The 18,750-nt window shown below is 54.3% G+C and overlaps 1 protein-coding gene across 1 annotated transcript in view; it reads left to right on the top strand.

The window, feature by feature from the left end:
• Positions 1-18,750, top strand: part of XAB2 (XPA binding protein 2) — a 113,193-nt gene that overhangs the window by 65,173 nt on the left and 29,270 nt on the right. Inside the window, exons 17-18 of the mRNA XM_075346366.1 lie at positions 446-548; positions 640-743. Of these exons, the coding sequence (XP_075202481.1) occupies positions 446-548; positions 640-743 (207 nt within the window). The remainder of the gene's footprint in view (positions 1-445; positions 549-639; positions 744-18,750) is intronic.

The following is an 18,750-nucleotide window of genomic DNA, read 5'->3' as shown; positions in this document are numbered from 1 at the left end:
ACGGCTGCACTCTCTCCTGACAGGAGCGGATCGGCTGTATGTATTCTATGCAGCTGAGATGCTCTTGTCCGGAGAGTCTGCGGCCATGCCGGGTGATGCAATGCGAGACTCACGTGAGTCACAAGTTTGACTCCAGCCTTAGACTGATAGGAGGCAGTTTCTCCCACTCTCAGCCTATGGCCGGTGTCAAGAGAATAGAGTCAGATCACCTGGCACGGCCTGCCACTCTCCGGACAGGCGCGTGCAGCTGCATGTATTTCTATGCCAGTACATGTTCATTTCCGGAGAGCAACAGGCCATGCCGGGTGATGCGACTCAGGTCTCACTTGACTCACTCGCAAGTGTGACATCGGCCTATCTGAGAGATTGTAAGGAGCACTAAACACTTTGTCTCTGCACATGGTACCTGGAGTAAGTTGTCACCGGGAATATGTCGTCTTTTCAGAACCAGCCGATGAGATGCAGGCTCTGGAGCAGAGAGCGGCCGCGGTGGCTGCAGAGGCCGAGAAGGATAAACCTCAGATGAAGGAGAAGATCCTCTTTGTCAGGTTGGTAATGTCTGGCTGCTGTATCCACCTTTTCAGGTGCAGTTGTTTTACCTTGTGATTACTTAGTGACCGGTTTTACCTTTCTGTGCAGATCTGACGCCTCCAAAACAGAGTTAGCTGAGCTAACACTGCAGAATAATCCAGACGAGATCAACATAGGAGATGAGGATTCAGAAGAGGAGTTGGAGCCGGACGGTGAGTGACATATTTGCATATTACAATGCCCCAATGTTATTGGGCACCTGCTTATTTAAAGGGGTGATTCACCCATATTCATTATTGACTAAAACAATATGTTGAGAAACAAGGAATATCGTGTGGTGCCAATAGTGCCTGTGAGTGGTGCTATTGCAGTCCGCACTTCCCCATCACCATGATCCCCAGGCTCCGTGATCTTTGGGATCTGGTGATGTCACGGTCAACTTCCTGTCCACCTGACATCACTGCGGCCGGCCCCAGTCTCCATGAGTTTCCCTGCTCATCACAGCGCATCTCCCTGCTCACTCCTCCTTTGCTTGCAGAGCATGTACGCAGGAGCGATGTTGGACTGTGACGCTGAGTTGTGTCGTGCGGTGAAACTCCGCTCACAGCCCAGTGACTCATGGAGACTGGGGCCGGCCGCGGTGATGTCAAGTGAGCAGGAAGTTGATGTGACATTACCAGATCCTCAAGGTCACGGAGCCCCGGGGTCAGGCGATGGGGAAGAGCGGACTGCAATAGCACTGCTTATAGGCACTATTGGCAACGCAAAGTATTTGAGAGAAACCTTGCTTCTCAACATATTGTTGTGGCCAATAATTAAATATGGGTGAACCACTCCTTTAACATGGTCTGTACTTAGTCTTGTCCTGAAGCTTATTCAATACTCTCCATTGGAGTTATTTTCCTCATTGTGTTTTATCCACTGCTGATTTTGCAAGTTTTACCACCTTCAAAGGTAATTTTTATCGTTGGTAACTTCAACTGTGACAGACAGAACAAAAAAAACCACCAAATATCCCATTGTATGATTTTGAAATAATTAATTTGCATTTTATTGCATGAAATAAGTATTTGATCCTCTACCAACCAGCAAGAATTTTGGCTCTTATAGACCTGTTATTTTCTTTATCGTTCCTTTGGGAGACCCAGACCTTGGGTGTTTAGCTTCTGCCTCCGGAGGACACACAAAGTACTACACTTAAAAGTGTAGCTCCTCCCTCTGAGCTTATACACCCCCTGGTGAGCCAGTCCCAGCCAGTTTATCGCTTTGTGTTCAGGAGGCATACATCCACACATGCATTCTCATGATTTTTTTCCTTTTTTTTGGAAGAGATTGAAGAAGTGCGGGTCCACGTCTGGACACTCGGCATGTCCCTTCTTACCCCACTGTGTCGGCGGTGTTGTAAGGTTGATTTCCAAGGCTGGAGCCTTACATGCCGTGCTCCTTCACCATCCCTCCTGGGCTCTGGCTTGAAGTGGGAGCCAGCACGGTCTCCATGCCTGGCAGGAGACCGGTCTCCATGCCTGGCAGGAGACCGGTCTCCATGCCTGGCAGGAGACCGGTCTCCATCCACAGCCCCTTGAGGATTCTGCTGGACCGGAGCACTCATCCCCAGGGACCTGGCCCTGCGTCTCAGCAGCTAAGTACCTGAGACGTTTATATGTTGGGGGTCTCTGTTCTTTATTGTATGGGGAGAGTATGCTGAATGTATTTATTTCTTCATCGTTCCTTATGGGAGACCCAGACCATGGGTGTATAGCTTCTGGCTCCGGAGGACACACAAAGTACTACACTAAAACGTGTAGCTCCTCCCTCCGAGCATATACACCCCCTGGATGACAGAATCCAACCAGTTCAATGCTTTGTGTTCAGGAGGTCACACACACACATGCATCCTCTTTTGATTTTTGATTTTTAATTAAAGAATTGGAAGAAAAGCGGGTCCATCCTGGACTCCCGGCATGTCCCTTCTCACCCCACTGTGTCGGCGGTGCTGTTAAGGTTGATCTCAAGGCAGGAGCCTTCCATGCCGCGCTCCTTCACCATCCCCTCGGGCTCTGGCTTGAAGTGGGAGCCTTCACAGTTCTCACTGCTCTGCAGGAGACCGGTCTCCATTCGCAGCTCTTTCAGGCCCCTGCTGGACGGAGCGCTCATCCCTCAGGGACATGGCCCTGCGTCTCAAAAAGCTAAGTATATGAGACGTTATTCAGGGTTTCCTTGTGTGGGGAGAGTGTGTTATTTGAGCATGGCGGCACCAGGGGTTCCTTTGCTGTGATTTCCGGCCGGTTCTCAGGGTTTTTCCTGAGAACCGCGCCGAGGGTGCCTGCTCGTCGGCCGCATGGATAAATTTAGGCCCCGGCTTCGGCCGCGGCCTACTTTCGTTTCTCTTCCCCTGCATGTCAGTCATGCAGGGGGACAGTGCGGCGCCGCCCACCGGCCGTTCAGCAGAGGGGAGGACACTCCTCTCTGGGGAGATGTTTCCCTCCCCTGTAGTTCTCCTTAGCCCTCCGGTTCCCGCTCTTGGATTAACCCCCGCCCCCCCTCCTCACTCCAGCGCCATTTTCTCAGCGTTTTCACACTGATCGGCGCTGGCTGCTGCAGCTCTGCAAGCTGTCTGGGGGTCCAAGCTGGGAATCCGGAGGGCACACAAAAACGGCCTGGTAAGCCACAACCTCTGGTTGTGGACTTTTATACACTCTCTGGGGGCCTTTCTGAAGGAGTGAATTCTTTACTACAGAGCCTCCACCTCAGCAGCATGTCTGTCACTAGGAGCAAGGCTGCAAAGCTTTACTCTATATGCACTGCATGTAAGCTCATACTGCCCGAACCGAGCACATATCCACACTGTGATGCCTGCTCTAACGTGGTGGTGCCTCAGCCTAGAGTCTCCCCAGTGGTCCCTCCGGCTGCTCCAGCCCCGGTGGCTGAACCCCCGGCTTGGGTAGCATCGTTTTCTAAAGCTATCTCCCAGTCCTTTGCCGACTCCATGGGACAGCTGTCACGAACTCTGCTAACCATGCATCAGCCCCCTTCTCAGGGTGCCTCTGCTGCTCCGACTCGCTCTGCAGGGCTCACAGAGTATGTTTCATCTGATCCCAGACCCCGTCCTCCTAAACGGAGACGCAGGGATTCCTCTCCTTCCTCGTCCCACGGCTCTGATTCACGTGCTGAATCGCAAGGCGAGGAGGATGCCTTTACTGTGGGCTCAGACGCTACGTCTATGTACCCCATTGATCTATCTGAAGGTGATGCGGATGTTAGTGACTTGATTGCGTCCATTAACTCCTTTCTGGACCTTAATCCACCAGTGTCAGAAGAACAAGCCTCTCTGGTAGAAAAACACCAGTTTACCTCACCTAAGAGAGCAAGGAGTATGTTTTTTAACCACTCCAGTTTTCAGGCCACTGTGACCAAACCCAGGGCCTGCCCTGACAAACGCTTTCCTAAGCGTACCTCTGATGACCGTTTTCCTTTTCCACCTGAGGTGGTCAAGGAGTGGGCTCAGTCACCAAAGGTAGATCCTCCGTTGTCTAGAATCTCAGCCCGGACAGTTGTGTCTGTGGCGGATGGCACCTCTCTTAAGGACTCCACTGACCGCCAGGTTGACCTTCTGGCCAAATCTGTATATGAAGCGGCAGGGGCCTCTTTCTCCCCGTCCTTTGCAGCAGTGTGGGCTCTTCAGGCCATCTCTGCTTCTCTGGCGGAGATGCACTCCTTCACCAGGGACTCTATGCCCGAAATGGTTGCCTTAACTTCCCAAGCTTCGGCATTTTCATCCTTTGCTATGTCTGCCATTTTGGAGGCGTCTCACCGCACAGCGGTAGCCTCCGCTAATTCCCTCGCGATCCGCAGGATCTTGTGGCTTCGTGAGTGGAAAGCAGACGCGGCTTCCAAGAAGTTTCTAGCTGGGCTCCCTTTTTCTGGCACCCGGCTGTTCGGTGAACAACTGGATGAAATCATTAAGGAAGCTACTGGCGGGAAGAGTACTTCCTTGCCACAAACTAAAACCAGGAACCCTGTCCAGGGCAGGAACCAGTCGAGATTTCGGTCCTTTCGGTCCTCTAACTGGCCCTCCTCTAAGCCCTCAGCCTCGTCCACTAACTCAGCTAAGGATCGAAAACCCAACTGGCGCACGAAGCCTCGTCCTCAAAAGAACGGAGGAGCCGCTGCCACCAAGGCAGCCTCCTCTTGACTATCGGGCCGCGCCAGCAACGTCCTTAGTCGGTGGCAGGCTCTCCCATTTTGGCGACGTGTGGTTTCAACATGTCTCCGACCAGTGGGTGCGGGATATCATCTCCCACGGCTACAGGATAGAATTTTCTTCCAGCCCGCCAAACAGATTTTTTCTGTCCACTCCCCCCTGCTCCAAGGCCGCCGCCTTCTCACAGGCCGTGGCTTCCTTGCAGGCCAACGGAGTGATTGTACCGGTTCCCGCTCGGGAACGGTTCAGAGGTTTCTACTCAAACCTCTTCCTAGTCCCCAAAAAGGACGGTTCCTTCCGGCCCATCCTGGATCTCAAGCTTCTCAACAAGCATGTTCAGGTGCGGCACTTTCGCATGGAATCTCTGCGATCAGTCATTGCCTCAATGACCCAGGGAGATTTTCTTGCATCCATCGACATCAAAGATGCCTATTTGCATGTGCCAATTGCAGTTTCACACCAGCGTTGCCTCCGTTTTGCAATCGGGGAGGAACACTTCCAATTCGTGGCTCTCCCCTTCGGGCTAGCCACGGCACCTCGAGTATTCACCAAGGTCATGGCAGCAGTGGTTGCGGTTCTGCACCTCCAGTGTTTGGCAGTGATTCCTTACCTGGACGACCTTCTAGTCAAGGCTTCATCCAGTGCAGACTGTCAGCGGAGTGTCTCGCTCACTCTTGCCACGCTTGTCCAATTCGGGTTGCTTGTCAATCTGCCAAAGTCCACTCTGACCCCGACCCAGAAACTCACGTACCTAGGGATGCAATTCGAGACTCTGCCGGCGCTTGTCAAGCTGCCCTTAGTCAAACAGCAGTCCCTTCATTGGGCGGTGCGCTCTCTGTTGCGGGCCCACCGTCATTCCATCAGGCACCTCATGCAGGTGCTGGGTCAGATGGTGGCGTCAATGGAAGCGGTTCCCTTTGCCCAGTTCCATCTGCGTCCTCTGCAGCTGGACATTCTCCGCTGTTGGGACAAGCGGACCTCTTCCTTGCACAGGCTAGTGACTCTGTCGCCACAGACCAAGAGCTCTCTTCAGTGGTGGCTTCGGCCCCTCTCTCTATCCCAGGGACGCTCTTTTCTGATCCCGTCTTGGGTAATTCTCGCCACGGACGCCAGTCTGTCCGGCTGGGGAGCAGTGTTTCTCCACCACCGAGCACAGGGCACTTGGACTCCGTCCGAATCAGCCCTCTCGATCAATGTTCTGGAAATCAGAGCTGTGCTCCTAGCCCTCGAAGCCTTTCACCACCTGTTGGCGGGCAAGAACATTCGAGTCCAGTCAGACAACGCGACAGCGGTTGCCTACATCAATCACCAGGGCGGGACTCGCAGCCGCCTGGCAATGTTAGAGGTACAACGTATCCTTCAGTGGACGGAGGACTCCAAGTCCACCATATCCGCAGTCCACATCCCAGGCGTAGAAAACTGGGAGGCAGATTATCTCAGCCGTCAAACCGTGGACAGCGGCGAGTGGGCCCTGCATCCGGCGGTGTTTCGGTCAATCTGCCGCAAGTGGGGCACTCCGGAAGTGGATCTAATGGCATCCTGGCACAACAACAAGGTCCCGGTTTACGTGGCTCGCTCCCACGATCCTCAGGCCTTGGCAGCGGACGCGCTGGTTCAGGATTGGTCCCAGTTCCGTCTAGCCTATGTGTTTCCTCCCCTAGCTCTCTTGCCCAGAGTCCTGCGCAAGATCAGAATGGAGGGCCGTCGGGTCATAATCATTGCTCCAGACTGGCCCAGACGAGCTTGGTACCCAGACCTGCTCCGTCTGTCCGTGGAAGTGCCGTGGCGTCTCCCGGACCGTCCAGACCTTCTCTCACAAGGTCCGTTTTTCCGCCAGAATTCTGCGGCCCTCAGGTTGACGGCGTGGCTCTTGAGTCCTGCATCCTGACGGCTTCAGGCATTCCTTCCGAGGTCATCTCCACTATGACTCAGGCTCGGAAGTCTTCCTCGGCCAGGATTTACCACAGGACTTGGAGAATTTTCTTGTCCTGGTGTCGTTCGTCCGGCCATGCTCCTTGGCCTTTTTCCTTGCCGACCATCCTGTCTTTTCTACAGTCCGGTCTGCAGCTAGGACTATCCCTCAATTCCCTCAAGGGACAGGTCTCGGCTCTTTCAGTGTTGTTCCAGCGGCGTATCGCCCGGCTGGCTCAGGTGCGCACCTTCATGCAGGGCGCATCTCACATCATTCCTCATCGGAGGCCCTTGGATCCCTGGGACCTTAATCTAGTCCTCACGGCCTTACAGAAACCCCCCTTTGAGCCTCTTAGGGAGGTTCCCTTGTTTCGACTTTCCCAGAAAGTGGTTTTTCTGGTGGCCATAACTTCTCTCAGGAGAGTCTCTGATTTGGCTGCGCTCTCTTCGCAGTCACCCTTTTTGGTTTTTCACCAAGACAAGGTGGTTCTCCGTCCGACGCCGGATTTTCTCCCTAAGGTGGTATCTCCTTTCCACCTTAACCAGGACATTTCATTGCCTTCCCTTTGTCCGGCCCCTGTGCATCGCTTTGAGAAAGCATTGCATACTTTAGATTTGGTGCGGGCGCTCCGGATCTATGTGTCACGCACCGCTGCTCTTAGGCGGTGCACCTCTCTTTTTGTGCTGACCGCAGGTCAGCGCAAGGGTCTCTCGGCTTCCAAACCGACCCTAGCTCGTTGGATTAGGTCGGCCATATCCGATGCCTACCAATGTGCTCAGGTGCCTCCCCCGCCGGGGATTAAAGCGCACTCGACCAGAGCTGTTGGTGCCTCTTGGGCTTTTAGGCACCAGGCTACGGTTCAGCAGGTCTGTCAGGCTGCCACTTGGTCCAGTCTGCATACTTTTTCGAAGCACTACCAAGTGCATGCTCATGCTTCGGCAGATGCGAGCTTGGGCAGACGCATCCTTCAGGCGGCTGTCGCCCATTTGTGAAGTTAGGTTTTGCCTACTTCTCAGCTTTCTGTTTATTCCCACCCATGGACTGCTTTGAGACGTCCCATGGTCTGGGTCTCCCATAAGGAACGATGAAGAAAAAGAGAATTTTGTTTACTTACCGTAAATTCTTTTTCTTATAGTTCCGACATGGGAGACCCAGCACCCTCCCTGTTGCCTGTTGGCAGTTCTCGTTCCGTGTGTTTTCACCGGCTGTTGTAGACTGAGGTTCCGGTTATTCCAGGTTTTACTCTATATCTACTTATGGGTGGATGTCCTCCTTCAGCTTTTGCACTAAACTGGTTGGATTCTGTCATCCAGGGGGTGTATATGCTCGGAGGGAGGAGCTACACGTTTTAGTGTAGTACTTTGTGTGTCCTCCGGAGGAAGAAGCTATACACCCATGGTCTGGGTCTCCCATGTAGGAACTATAAGAAAAAGAATTTACGGTAAGTAAACAAAATTCTCTTTTTTGGCATTTCCGGCGGGTTCTCTAGCTTTCGCCCGAGAACCGCGCCGATGGTGCCTGCGTGTCGGCCTCGCCGCTTAAATTTAGGCCCCGGCTTTGCTGGAGGCCTAGTTTCTGTTAACTACCCTCGCATGTCACTCATGCAGAGGGACAGGCACGGCTCCTCCCGGCGGCCGTCCTGCACAGGAGAGGGACACTCCCCTGCAGGGCTCTATGGCCCTTCAGTTCCCGCTCTCCTACAGGAACGCCCCCAAGTCCCGCCCCCTCTCTTCGCTCCGGCGGCCATTTTCTTAGGCAGAGTTCACTCTGCGCTGGGCTTTTCTGCACTCTGCATCCCTGCTGAGGTGCTGTGCATTGGGGGTCCGTGCTTCGGGATCTGGAGGGCACACAACACCGCTTCCAGCAGTCTGGTAAGCCACAGCCGGTCTCTGGTTGTGGACCTCTGTATATTCTCCCTGGGGTTCATTCTCTTGCAGAGCCCCCACTCCAGCAGCATGTCTCACACGAGGAGCAAGGCTCCAAAGCTTTATACTGTATGCGCTGCATGTAAGCTCCTGCTGCCTGAGCCGAGCACCTATCCACATTGTGATGTCTGCTCTAACTTGGCGGTGCCACAGCCTGGAGTCTCACCCCCAGTGGTCTCTCCGGCTGCCTCTGCACCTGTGGCTATACCCCCGGCCTGGGTAGAGTCCTTCTCTAGGTCTATATCCCAGTCATTTGCTGAGTCCATGGGACTTTTGTCCTGGACTTTGATGAAATATGCATCAGCCCTCCTCACAGGGTGCCTCTAATGCTCTTGCTAAGGGTCCTTTCGGATCCCTATCCTCTGACCCCCGTCCATCGGAGCTCACAGAGGATTCATCATCAGGTCCCAGACCCCGTCCTCCTAAGAGAAGCCGCAGGGTTTCCTCTCCCTCCTCATCCCGCGACTCTGATTCAAGAGCTGACTCGCAGGATGAGGAGGATGCCCTTACGGGGGGCTCGGAGGCTAACTCCATGTACCCCATCGATCTCGAGGGTGATTCAGATCTTAGTGACTTGATTGCTTCTATTAATTCTGTGCTGGATCTCAATCCGCCAGTATCAGAGGAGCAACCCTCTCTGGCAGAAAAGCACCAGTTTACCTCGCCCAAGAGAGTAAAGAGTGTGTTCTTTAACCACTCCAGTTTTCAGACCGCTGTGACCAAACCCAGGGCCTGTCCTGACAAACTCTTCCCAAAGCGTGGTTCTGATGCCAGTTTTCCCTTTCCACCTGAGGTGGTCAAGGAGTGGTCTCACTCCCCAAAGGTAGACCCCCCCGGTGTCTAGGCTCTCAGCCCGGACTGTTGTGTCGGTGGCTGACGGCACCTCACTTAAGGATTCCACTGACCGTCAGATTGACCTTCTGGCCAAATCAGTGTATGAAGCGGCGGGGGCCGTGTTTTCCCCGACTTTTGCAGCAGTGTGGGCTCTCAAAGCCATCTCTGCTTCTCTAGAGGAGATGCATTCCCTCACCAAGGAATCTATGCCTGAGATGGTTGCCTTAACTTCTCAAGCTTCAGCTTTTTCATCTGATGCCATGTCTGCCATGCTAGAGGCTTCTCACCGCACTGCGGTGGCTTCGGCTAATTCCCTCGTTATCCACAGGATCTTGTGGCTTCGAGAGTCGAAGGCAGATGCTTCTTCAAAGAAGTACCTTGCTGGGCTCCCTTTTGCTGGTTCCCGGCTGTTCGGTTAACAGCTGGATGAAATTATTAAGGAAGCTACTGGTGGGAAGAGTACTTCCATGCCACAAACCAAGACCAGGAAACCCGCCCAGGGTAGGAATCAGTCGAGGTTTCGTTCCTCCAACTGGTCCTCCTCTAAGCCCTCCGCCACGTCCGCTAACTCAACTAAGAACCAGAAATCCAACTGGCGCCCAAAAGCGCGTCCGCAGAAGACCGCAGGAGGTTCTGCCACTAAGGCAGCCTCCTCGTGACTCTCTGCCCGCTCCAGCAACGTCCTTAATCGGTGGCAGGCTCTCCCACTTTGGCGACGCTTGGTTAAAACAAGTCTCCGATCGGTGGGTGAGGGATATCATATCTCACGGCTACAGGATAGAATTCTCTTCCAGCCCGCCAAACAGATTTTTTCTGTCCACTCCCCCCTGCTCCAAGGCCGCCGCCTTCTCGCAGGCCGTGGCATCCTTGCAGGCCAATGGAGTAATTGTACCGGTTCCCGCCCGGGAACGGTTCAGAGGTTTTTACTCAAACCTCTTCCTAGTTCCCAAAAAGGACGGTACCTTCCGGCCCATCCTGGATCTCAAGCTTCTCAACAAGCATGTTCGGGTGCGGCATTTTCGCATGGAGTCTCTGCGATCAGTCATTGCCTCAATGACCCAAGGGGATTTCCTGGCGTCCATCGACATCAGAGATGCTTATCTGCATGTGCCAATTGCAGTTTCACACCAGCGTTGGTTACGTTTTGCAATAGGAGAGGATCATTTCCAATTCGTGGCTCTCCCCTTTGGGTTAGCCACGGCCCCTCGGGTATTCACCAAGGTCATGGCAGCAGTGATTGCGGTTCTGCACCTCCAGGGGTTGGCAGTGCTCCCTTACCTGGACGACCTTCTAGTCAAGGCTCCATCCAGCGCAGACTGTCAGCGGAGTGTCTCGCTCACGCTCGCCACTCTAGCCCAATTCGGGTGGCTTGTCAATCTTCCCAAGTCCACTCGGACTCCGACCCAGAGTCTCACGTACCTAGGGATGCAGTTCGAGACTTTGCCGGCACTTGTGAAGTTGCCCTTAATCAAACAGCAGTCACTCCAGCTAGCGGTGCGCTCTCTGCTGAGGCCCCACCGTTATACCCTCAGGCGTCTGATGCAGGTGCTGGGTCAAATGGTGGCGTCCATGGAGGCTGTTCCCTTTGCCCAGTTCCATCTGCGCCCCCTGCAGCTGGACATTCTCTGCTGTTGGGACAAGCGGCCTTCCTCCTTACACAGGTTAGTGGCTCTGTCGCCACAGACCAGGAGCTCTCTTCAGTGGTGGCTTCGGCCCCTCTCCCTGTCCCAAGGGCGCTCCTTCCTGGCCCCGTCCTGGGTGATTCTCACCACGGATGCCAGTCTATCCGGCTGGGGAGCGGTATGTCTCCTCCACAGAGCGCAGGGCACTTGGACTCCGTCCGAGTCAGCCCTTTAAATCAATGTGCTGGAAACCAGAGCCGTGCTTCTAGCTCTCCTAGCATTTCACCACCTGTTGGCGGGCAAGCACATTCGAGTCCAGTCAGACAACGCGACAGCGGTTGCCTACATCAATCACCAAGGCGGGACACGCAGCCGCCTGGCAATGATGGAGGTACAACGCATCCTTCAATGGACGGAGGACTCCAAGTCCACCATATCCGCAGTCCACATCCCAGGCGTGGAAAACTGGGAGGCAGATTATCTCAGCCGTCAAACCGTGGACGGTGGCGAGTGGCAGTGTTTCAGTCAATCTGCCGCAAATGGGGCACTCCGGACGTGGACCTAATGGCATCCCGTCACAACAACAAAGTTTCTGTTTACGTGGCTCGCTCCCACGATCCTCATGCCTTCGCCGCGGACGCTCTGGTTCAAGACTGGTCCCAGTTTCGTCTGTCCTATGTGTTTCCCCTCTAGCTCTCTTGCCCAGAGTCCTGCGCAAGATCAGAATGGAGGGCCGTCGAGTCATCCTCATTGCACCGGACTGGCCCAGGCGAGCTTGGTATCCGGACTTGCTCCAACTGTCCGTAGAGATGCCGTGGCATCTCCCGGACCGTCCAGATCTACTCTCGCAAGGTCCGTTTTTCCGCCCGAATTCTGCGGCCCTCAAATTGACGGCGTGGCTCTTGAGTCCTGGATTTCTTCATTGTTCCTTATGGGAGACCCAGACCATGGGTGTATAGCTTCTGCCTCCGGAGGACACACAAAGTACTACACTAAAAAGTGTAGCTCCTCCCTCCTAGCATATACACCCCCTGGATAACCAAATATAGCCAGTTCAATGCTTTGTGTTCAGGAGGCACACATCCACACATGCATTCTCATCTGATTTTGATTTTTGGAAAGTTTTTGAAGAAAAGCGGGTCCAAGCCTGGACTCCCGGCATGTCCCTTCTCACCCCACTGTGTCGGCGGTGCTGTTAAGTTTGATTTCAGGGCTGGAGCCCTTCATGCCGCTCTCCTTCACCGTCCCCTCGGGCTCTGGCTTGAAGTGGGAGCCAGCACGGTTCTCACTGCCTTGCAGGAGACCGGTCTCCATCCGCAGCCCCTTTTGGATCCTGCCGGACGGAGCACTCATCCCTCAGGGACCTGGCCCTGCGTCTCACAAGCTAAGTATCTGAGACGTGGTTATCAGGGGGTCCCTTGTACTTTATTGTTGGGGAGAGTGTGCTGTGTAACTATGCTGACTTTCCGGCCGGTTCTCTAGTTTTCACCGGAGAACCGCGCCGATGGTGCCTGCGCGCCGGCCGCATTGTTAAATTTAGGCCCCGGCTTCGTTTGAGGCCTACTTTCGTTTTCACTGCCCCTGCATGCCAATCATGCAGAGGGACAGTGCGGCTCCGCCCAGCGGCTGTTCAGCACAGGGAAGGGACACTCCTCTCTGAGGAAAGATTCCCTCCCCTGTATACCTCCTTTGCCCTCCGGATCTCGCTCTTTGAGATAGGCCCCGCCCCCTCTCCTCGCTCCGGCGCCATTTTATCAGCGTTCTCACACTGATTGGAGCTGCCTGCAGCATCTCTCTGGGGGTCCGGTCTGTGGGATCTGGAGGGCACACAAACGGTCGGGTAAGCCACAACCTCCGGTTGTGGACCTAGTTATATACTCTCTGGGGGCTTTTCTACTCAGAACCCCCACTTTAGCAGCATGTCTCACACAAGGAGCAAGGCTGCAAGGCTGTACTCAATATGCACTGCATGTAAGCTCGTACTGCCTGAACCGAGCACATATCCACATTGTGATGCCTGCTCTAACATGGTGGTGCCTCAGCCTGGAGTCTCACTCCCAGTGGTCCCTCCGGCTGCTTCGGCTCCGGTGGCTGAACCCCCGGCTTGGGTAGAATCCTTCTCTAAGTCTCTCTCCCAGTCCTTTGCCGACTCCATGGGACAGTTGTCCCGGACTCTGCTGAGCATGCATCAGCCCCCTTCTCAGGGCGCCTCTGCTGCTACGGCTCGCTCAGCAGAGCTCACAGAGCTCAGACCCCGTCCTCCTAAACGGAGACGCAGGGGCTCCTCTCCTTCCTCGTCCCGCGGCTCTGATTCACGAGCTGAATCACAGGACGAGGAGGATGCCTTTACTGTGGGTTCGGACGCTACCTCCCTGTGCCCCATTGATCTGACCGAAGGTGATGCAGATGTTAGTGATTTGATTGCGTCCATTAATTCTGTACTGGACCTCAATCCACCAGTATCGGAGGAACAACCCTCTCTGGTAGAAAAGCACCAGTTTACATCACCTAAGAGAGCAAGGAGTGTGTTCTTTAACCACTCCAGTTTTCAGGACACTGTGACCAAGCCCAGGGCCTGTCCTGACAAACGCTTCCCAAAGCGTAGTTCTGATGACCGTTTTCCCTTTCCACCAGAGGTGGTCAAGGAGTGGGCTCATTCACCGAAGGTAGACCCTCCGGTGTCTAGAATCTCAGCCCGGACAGTTGTATCTGTGGCTGATGGCACCTCACTTAAGGATTCCACTGACCGCCAGGTTGACCTTCTGGCCAAATCTGTATATGAAGCGGCAGGGGCCTCGTTCTCCCCGTCTTTTGCAGCAGTATGGGCTCTTAAAGCCGTCTCTGCCTCTCTGGAGGAGATGCATTCCCTCACCAGGGATTCTATGCCCGAAATGGTTGCCTTAACTTCCCAGTCTTCAGCCTTTTCATCCTATGCCATATCTGCCATTCTGGAGGCTTCTCACCGCACGGCGGTGGCTTCGGCTAATTCCCTCGCTATACGCAGGATCTTGTGGCTGCGAGAGTGGAAAGCAGACGCTTCTTCCAAGAAGTACCTTGCTGGGCTCCCATTTGCTGGGTCCCGGCTGTTCGGCGAACAACTGGATGAAATCATTAAGGAAGCTACTGGCGGGAAGAGTACTTCCTTGCCACAAACTAAAACCAGGAAACCTGTCCAGGGCAGGAACCAGTCGAGGTTTCGTTCCTTTCGTTCCTCTAACTGGTCATCCTCTAAGCCCTCAGCCTCGTCCACTAACTCAGCCAAGGACCGAAAACCCAGCTGGCGCACGAAGCCGCGTCCTCAGAAGTCCGCAGGAGCCGCTGCCACTAAGGCAGCCTCCTCTTGACTATCTGGCCGCGCCAGCAACGTCCTTGGTCGGTGGCAGGCTCTCCCACTTTGGCGACGTGTGGTTTCAACACGTCTCCGATCAGTGGGTGCGGGATATCATCTCCCACGGCTACAGGATAGAATTCTCTTCCAGCCCGCCAAACAGATGTTCTTCGGCGCTCCATTGGGAGACCCAGACGATTGGGTGTATAGCTACTGCCTCCGGAGGCCACACAAAGTATTACACTAAAAAGTGTAAGGCCCCTCCCCTTCTGGCTATACACCCCCCGTGAGATCACGGGCTGCTTCAGTTTTATGCTTTGTGCGAAGGAGGTCAGACATCCACGCATAGCTCCACTGTTTTAGTCAGCAGCAGCTGCTGACTATGTCGGATGGAAGAAAAGAGGGCCCATACTAGGGCCCCCAGCATGCTCCCTTCTCACCCCACTTTTGTCGGCGGTGTTTGTTAAGGTTGAGGTACCCATTGCGGGTACGGAGGCTGGAGCCCACATGCTGTTTTCCTTCCCCATCCCCCTGAAGGGCTCTGGTGAAGTGGGATCTTACCGGCCTCCAGGCTCTGAGGCCGGGCTCCATCCACAGACCCGGAGATCCTGCTGGAATGGAGCGGAGTATCGTCAGGGACAGGCCCTGCAACGTTAAGGTACTCTGTGTCCCCGTACAGTCTATGCACAGACACACTCCAGCGTTGCTGGGTGTGTTAGTGCGCCGGGGACAGTAGCGCTGCGCGCTTGGGCTTTACTCACTGCAGCTTAGCTGAGTGAGTTTATGTGTCGGGAACTACCGCGCCAGCCGCTGCTGGAGCTGCGGCGCGGCTGAGACTTGTGGTGCGCCGGGGACTTTCGCGCTGCCGCGCTTTTACGACGGCAGCGCTTATAAATCTAGTCTCCAGCTTTTGCGGCCTAGTTACGTTTCGTTCCCGCCCCCAACCCTGCCAGTCAGGGAAGGGGCGAGACGCTGTACAATGATCAGCGCCGAGGGCTGGAGTCTTATTTACATACTCCAGCCCTCTCACTGGGCACAGGGGGACGCCAGTTTCCCGCTCTTGTCTGGGGCACGCCCAACGGCCCGCCCCTCTTCACAGGACGCCGGCAGCCATTCCTGCAGGCAATCTAAGCTGTAGAACGGACACAGGCTCTGGGAGACCCAGCAAAGGGATTCTGGCGACCACTTACCCGCTTATGCGGGCGGTAAGCAGCACCTTGGTGCTGACCCCACTATTGCCACAGTGTTTTTTTGTGTACTTTATCCTTGTACTTATATTTGCAAGACCATACACAGACACACGCCAGCATTGCTGGGCGTGTTAGTGCGCCGAGGACAACAGCGCTGCGCGCTTGGACTATACTCACTGCAGCTTAGCTGAGTGAGTTTATTTGTGGGACTGCCGCGCTGGAGGCTGCGGCGCGGCTGAGACTTGTGGCTGTACGGTCGCTTCTTGGCGTTATATACCCCTAGATAGCTCTGAGGACACAACAGCATGTCGTCAGCATAGAGCAAGGGGGCCAAGGCACAAGCTTTCTATGCTGTCTGTACCGCACGTGAGGCTGTTTTACCGGCAGGTTCCACTAACCCCTAATGGGTAGAGTCTCTGCTAGTGGTGGCCCAGAGAGGGCCACCTGTGAAACTGTCCAGAGGACAGAGTTTGCAGTTTTTTTTTTACTGATAAAATGTCTTGGACTATGAACAAAATTCTAGCAACTTTGCAGTCCAGGGCGGTGACTCAGACCATGGGCATTGTTGAATCAAGGCTCCCCGGTCTCCCTCAGTTGGAACTAATCCGTGCTCCAAGGGGGTCCCATACATCCCAGACTGAAGGCTCTGACACGGACGACAGTCCCAGGCAGCCTAAGCGAGCTCGCTGGGAGAGACCCTCGACTTCACACACTGGTCAGGGTCTCAGCGAGAGGATTCTCTGTATGATGAGGTAGCTGATCAGGTTTCTGATCCTGAGACCGCTTTCATTCTGGATGCTCCTAATGGGACGCCATGGTGAATGATCTCATAGCGCCCATCAATACACTGGTGGATATTTCTCCCTCAGCCCCTCCAGTGGAGGAGGCAGCTTCAGCAGGAGAAATTCCATTTCAGGTATCCCAAGCGTAAATTCAGTACTTTTTGGGCCTCTCTGACTCAGAGGAGCAGTCCAGAAACACTACGCTTATCCAGACAAGCTTTTCTCCGCCGCGCCATCCTCCATAGTTGCAGTGGAAGATGGGACTTCACTTAAAGATGCCATTGACAGACAGATGGACCTCTGGTTGAAATCTGTCTGTGAAGCTATCGGCGTGTCGTTTGCTCCGGCATTCGCAGCCGTATGGGCACTCCAAGCTATTTCAGCTGGTCTGGCGCAGATAGACACTGTCACACGTACATCTGTGCCGCAGGTGGCGTCCTTAACCTCGCATGCATTGTGACTTACGCTATTCATGCTGTCCTGGACTCTACGAGCCGTACGCCAACTCCGTGGTTTTGCACAGACCCTTGGGGTTAAGGGAATGGAAAGCTCCTGCTTCCAAAAAGGGCTTAATCAGTTTGCCATTATCTGGTGACAGACTGTTGGCTGAGCGATTGGATGAAATCATTAAACAGGCCAAGGGTAAGGATTCTTCCTTACACCAGCCCAGATCAAACAAAACCCAAGGAAGGACAGTCGACGTTTTCGGTCCTTTCCAGGCTCGGGCTGGTCCCAATTTTCCTAGTCCAAAAGGACTCAAAAGGCTCAGTGGGGCTCAGACTCCTGGCGGGCTCAATCACGCCCACAGAAGGCAGCCGGAGGAACCGCTACCAAGGCGGTTTCCTCATGACTTTCAGCTCTCTCTCTCCGCATCCGCGGTCGGTGGCAGACTCGCCCGCTTGGGCGGCATTTAGCTGCCACAGGTCAAAGACCGGTGGGTGAGAGACGTTTTGTCTCACGTGTACAGGATAGAGTTTTGTTCTCGTCCTCCGGCTCGATTCTTTAGAACTTCCCCACCTCTCGACCGAGCCGATGCTCTTCTGCAGGCAGAAGGAGTGATAATCCCTGTTCCTCTTCAGGAACAAGATCACGGTTTTTACTCCAATCTGGTTGTGGTGCCAAAAAAAAAAAAAAAAAAAAAAAGACGGCTCTTCCGTTCCGTTCTAGACCTAAAACTGCTCAAAAAAGCAGTGTAAACCAGGCGGTTCCGGATGCAATCCCTCCGCTCCGTCATTGCCTCAAGGTCTCAAGGAGATTTCCTAGCATCAAGAGACATCAGGATGTTTATCTCCACATGCCGATTGCTCCAGAGCACCAGCGTTTGCTGCGATTCGTTATAGAAAACGAGCATCTTCAATTCGTAGACCTGCCCTTAGGTCTGGCGACAGCCCCACGGGTTTTCACCAAGGTCACGGCAGCAGTGGTAGCAGTCCTGCACTCTCAGGGTCACTCTGTGATCCCTTACTTGGACGATCTACTTGTCAACGCACCCTCTCAAGAGGCATGCCAACGCAGCCTGAACGTTGCGCTGGAGACTCTCCAGAGTTTCGGGTGGATCATCAACTTTTAAAAGTTAAATCTGACACCGACCCAATCACTGACATATCTTGGCATAGAGTTCTATACTCTCTCAGCGATAGTGAAGCTTCCGCTGGACAAACAGCGTTCACTACAGACGGGGGTGCAGTCTCTCCTTCAAGGCCAGTCACACCCCTTAAGACGCCTCATGCACTTCCTAGCGAAGATGGTAGCAGCAATGGAGGCAGTCCTTTTCGCGCAGTTTCATCTGCGCCCACTTCAATGGGACATTCTCCGCCAAAGCGATGGGAAGTCGACGTCCCTAGACAGGAACGTCTCCCTTTCTCAGACGGTCAAGGACTCTCTTCAGTGGTGACTTCTTCCCACCTCATTGTCAAAAGGAAGGTCCTTCCTACCCCCATCCTGGACGGTGGTCACGCAAGACGTGAGTCTGTCAGGGTGGAGAATAGTCTTTCTCCACCACAGGGCTCAGGGTACGTGGACTCAGCAGGAGTCCACCCTTCAGATCAATGTTCTGGAAATCTAAGCAGTGTATCTTGCCCTGCAAGCCTTCCAGCGGTGGCTGGAATGCAAACAGATCCGAGTTCAGTCGGACAACTCCACAGCGGTAGCATACATCAACCACCAAGGCAGAATACGCAGTCGGCAAGCCTTCCAGGAAGTCCGGCGGACTCTGATGTGGGTGGAAGACAGAGCATCCACCATATCCGCAGTTCACATCCCGGGCGTAGAAAACTGGGAAGCAGACTTCCTCAGTCGCCAGGGTATGGACGCAGGGGAATGGTCTCTGCACCCGGACGGGTTTCAGAAAATCTGGGGCCTTCGGGGGACGCCGGACGTCGACCTAATGGCGTCTAGGCACAACACCAAGGTCACGATTTTCAGG

Source organism: Anomaloglossus baeobatrachus, chromosome 4, assembly GCF_048569485.1.
Source record: "Anomaloglossus baeobatrachus isolate aAnoBae1 chromosome 4, aAnoBae1.hap1, whole genome shotgun sequence".
Taxonomy (NCBI): Eukaryota; Metazoa; Chordata; class Amphibia; order Anura; family Aromobatidae; genus Anomaloglossus; species Anomaloglossus baeobatrachus.
This window is presented reverse-complemented; position numbering and strand designations above follow the sequence as displayed.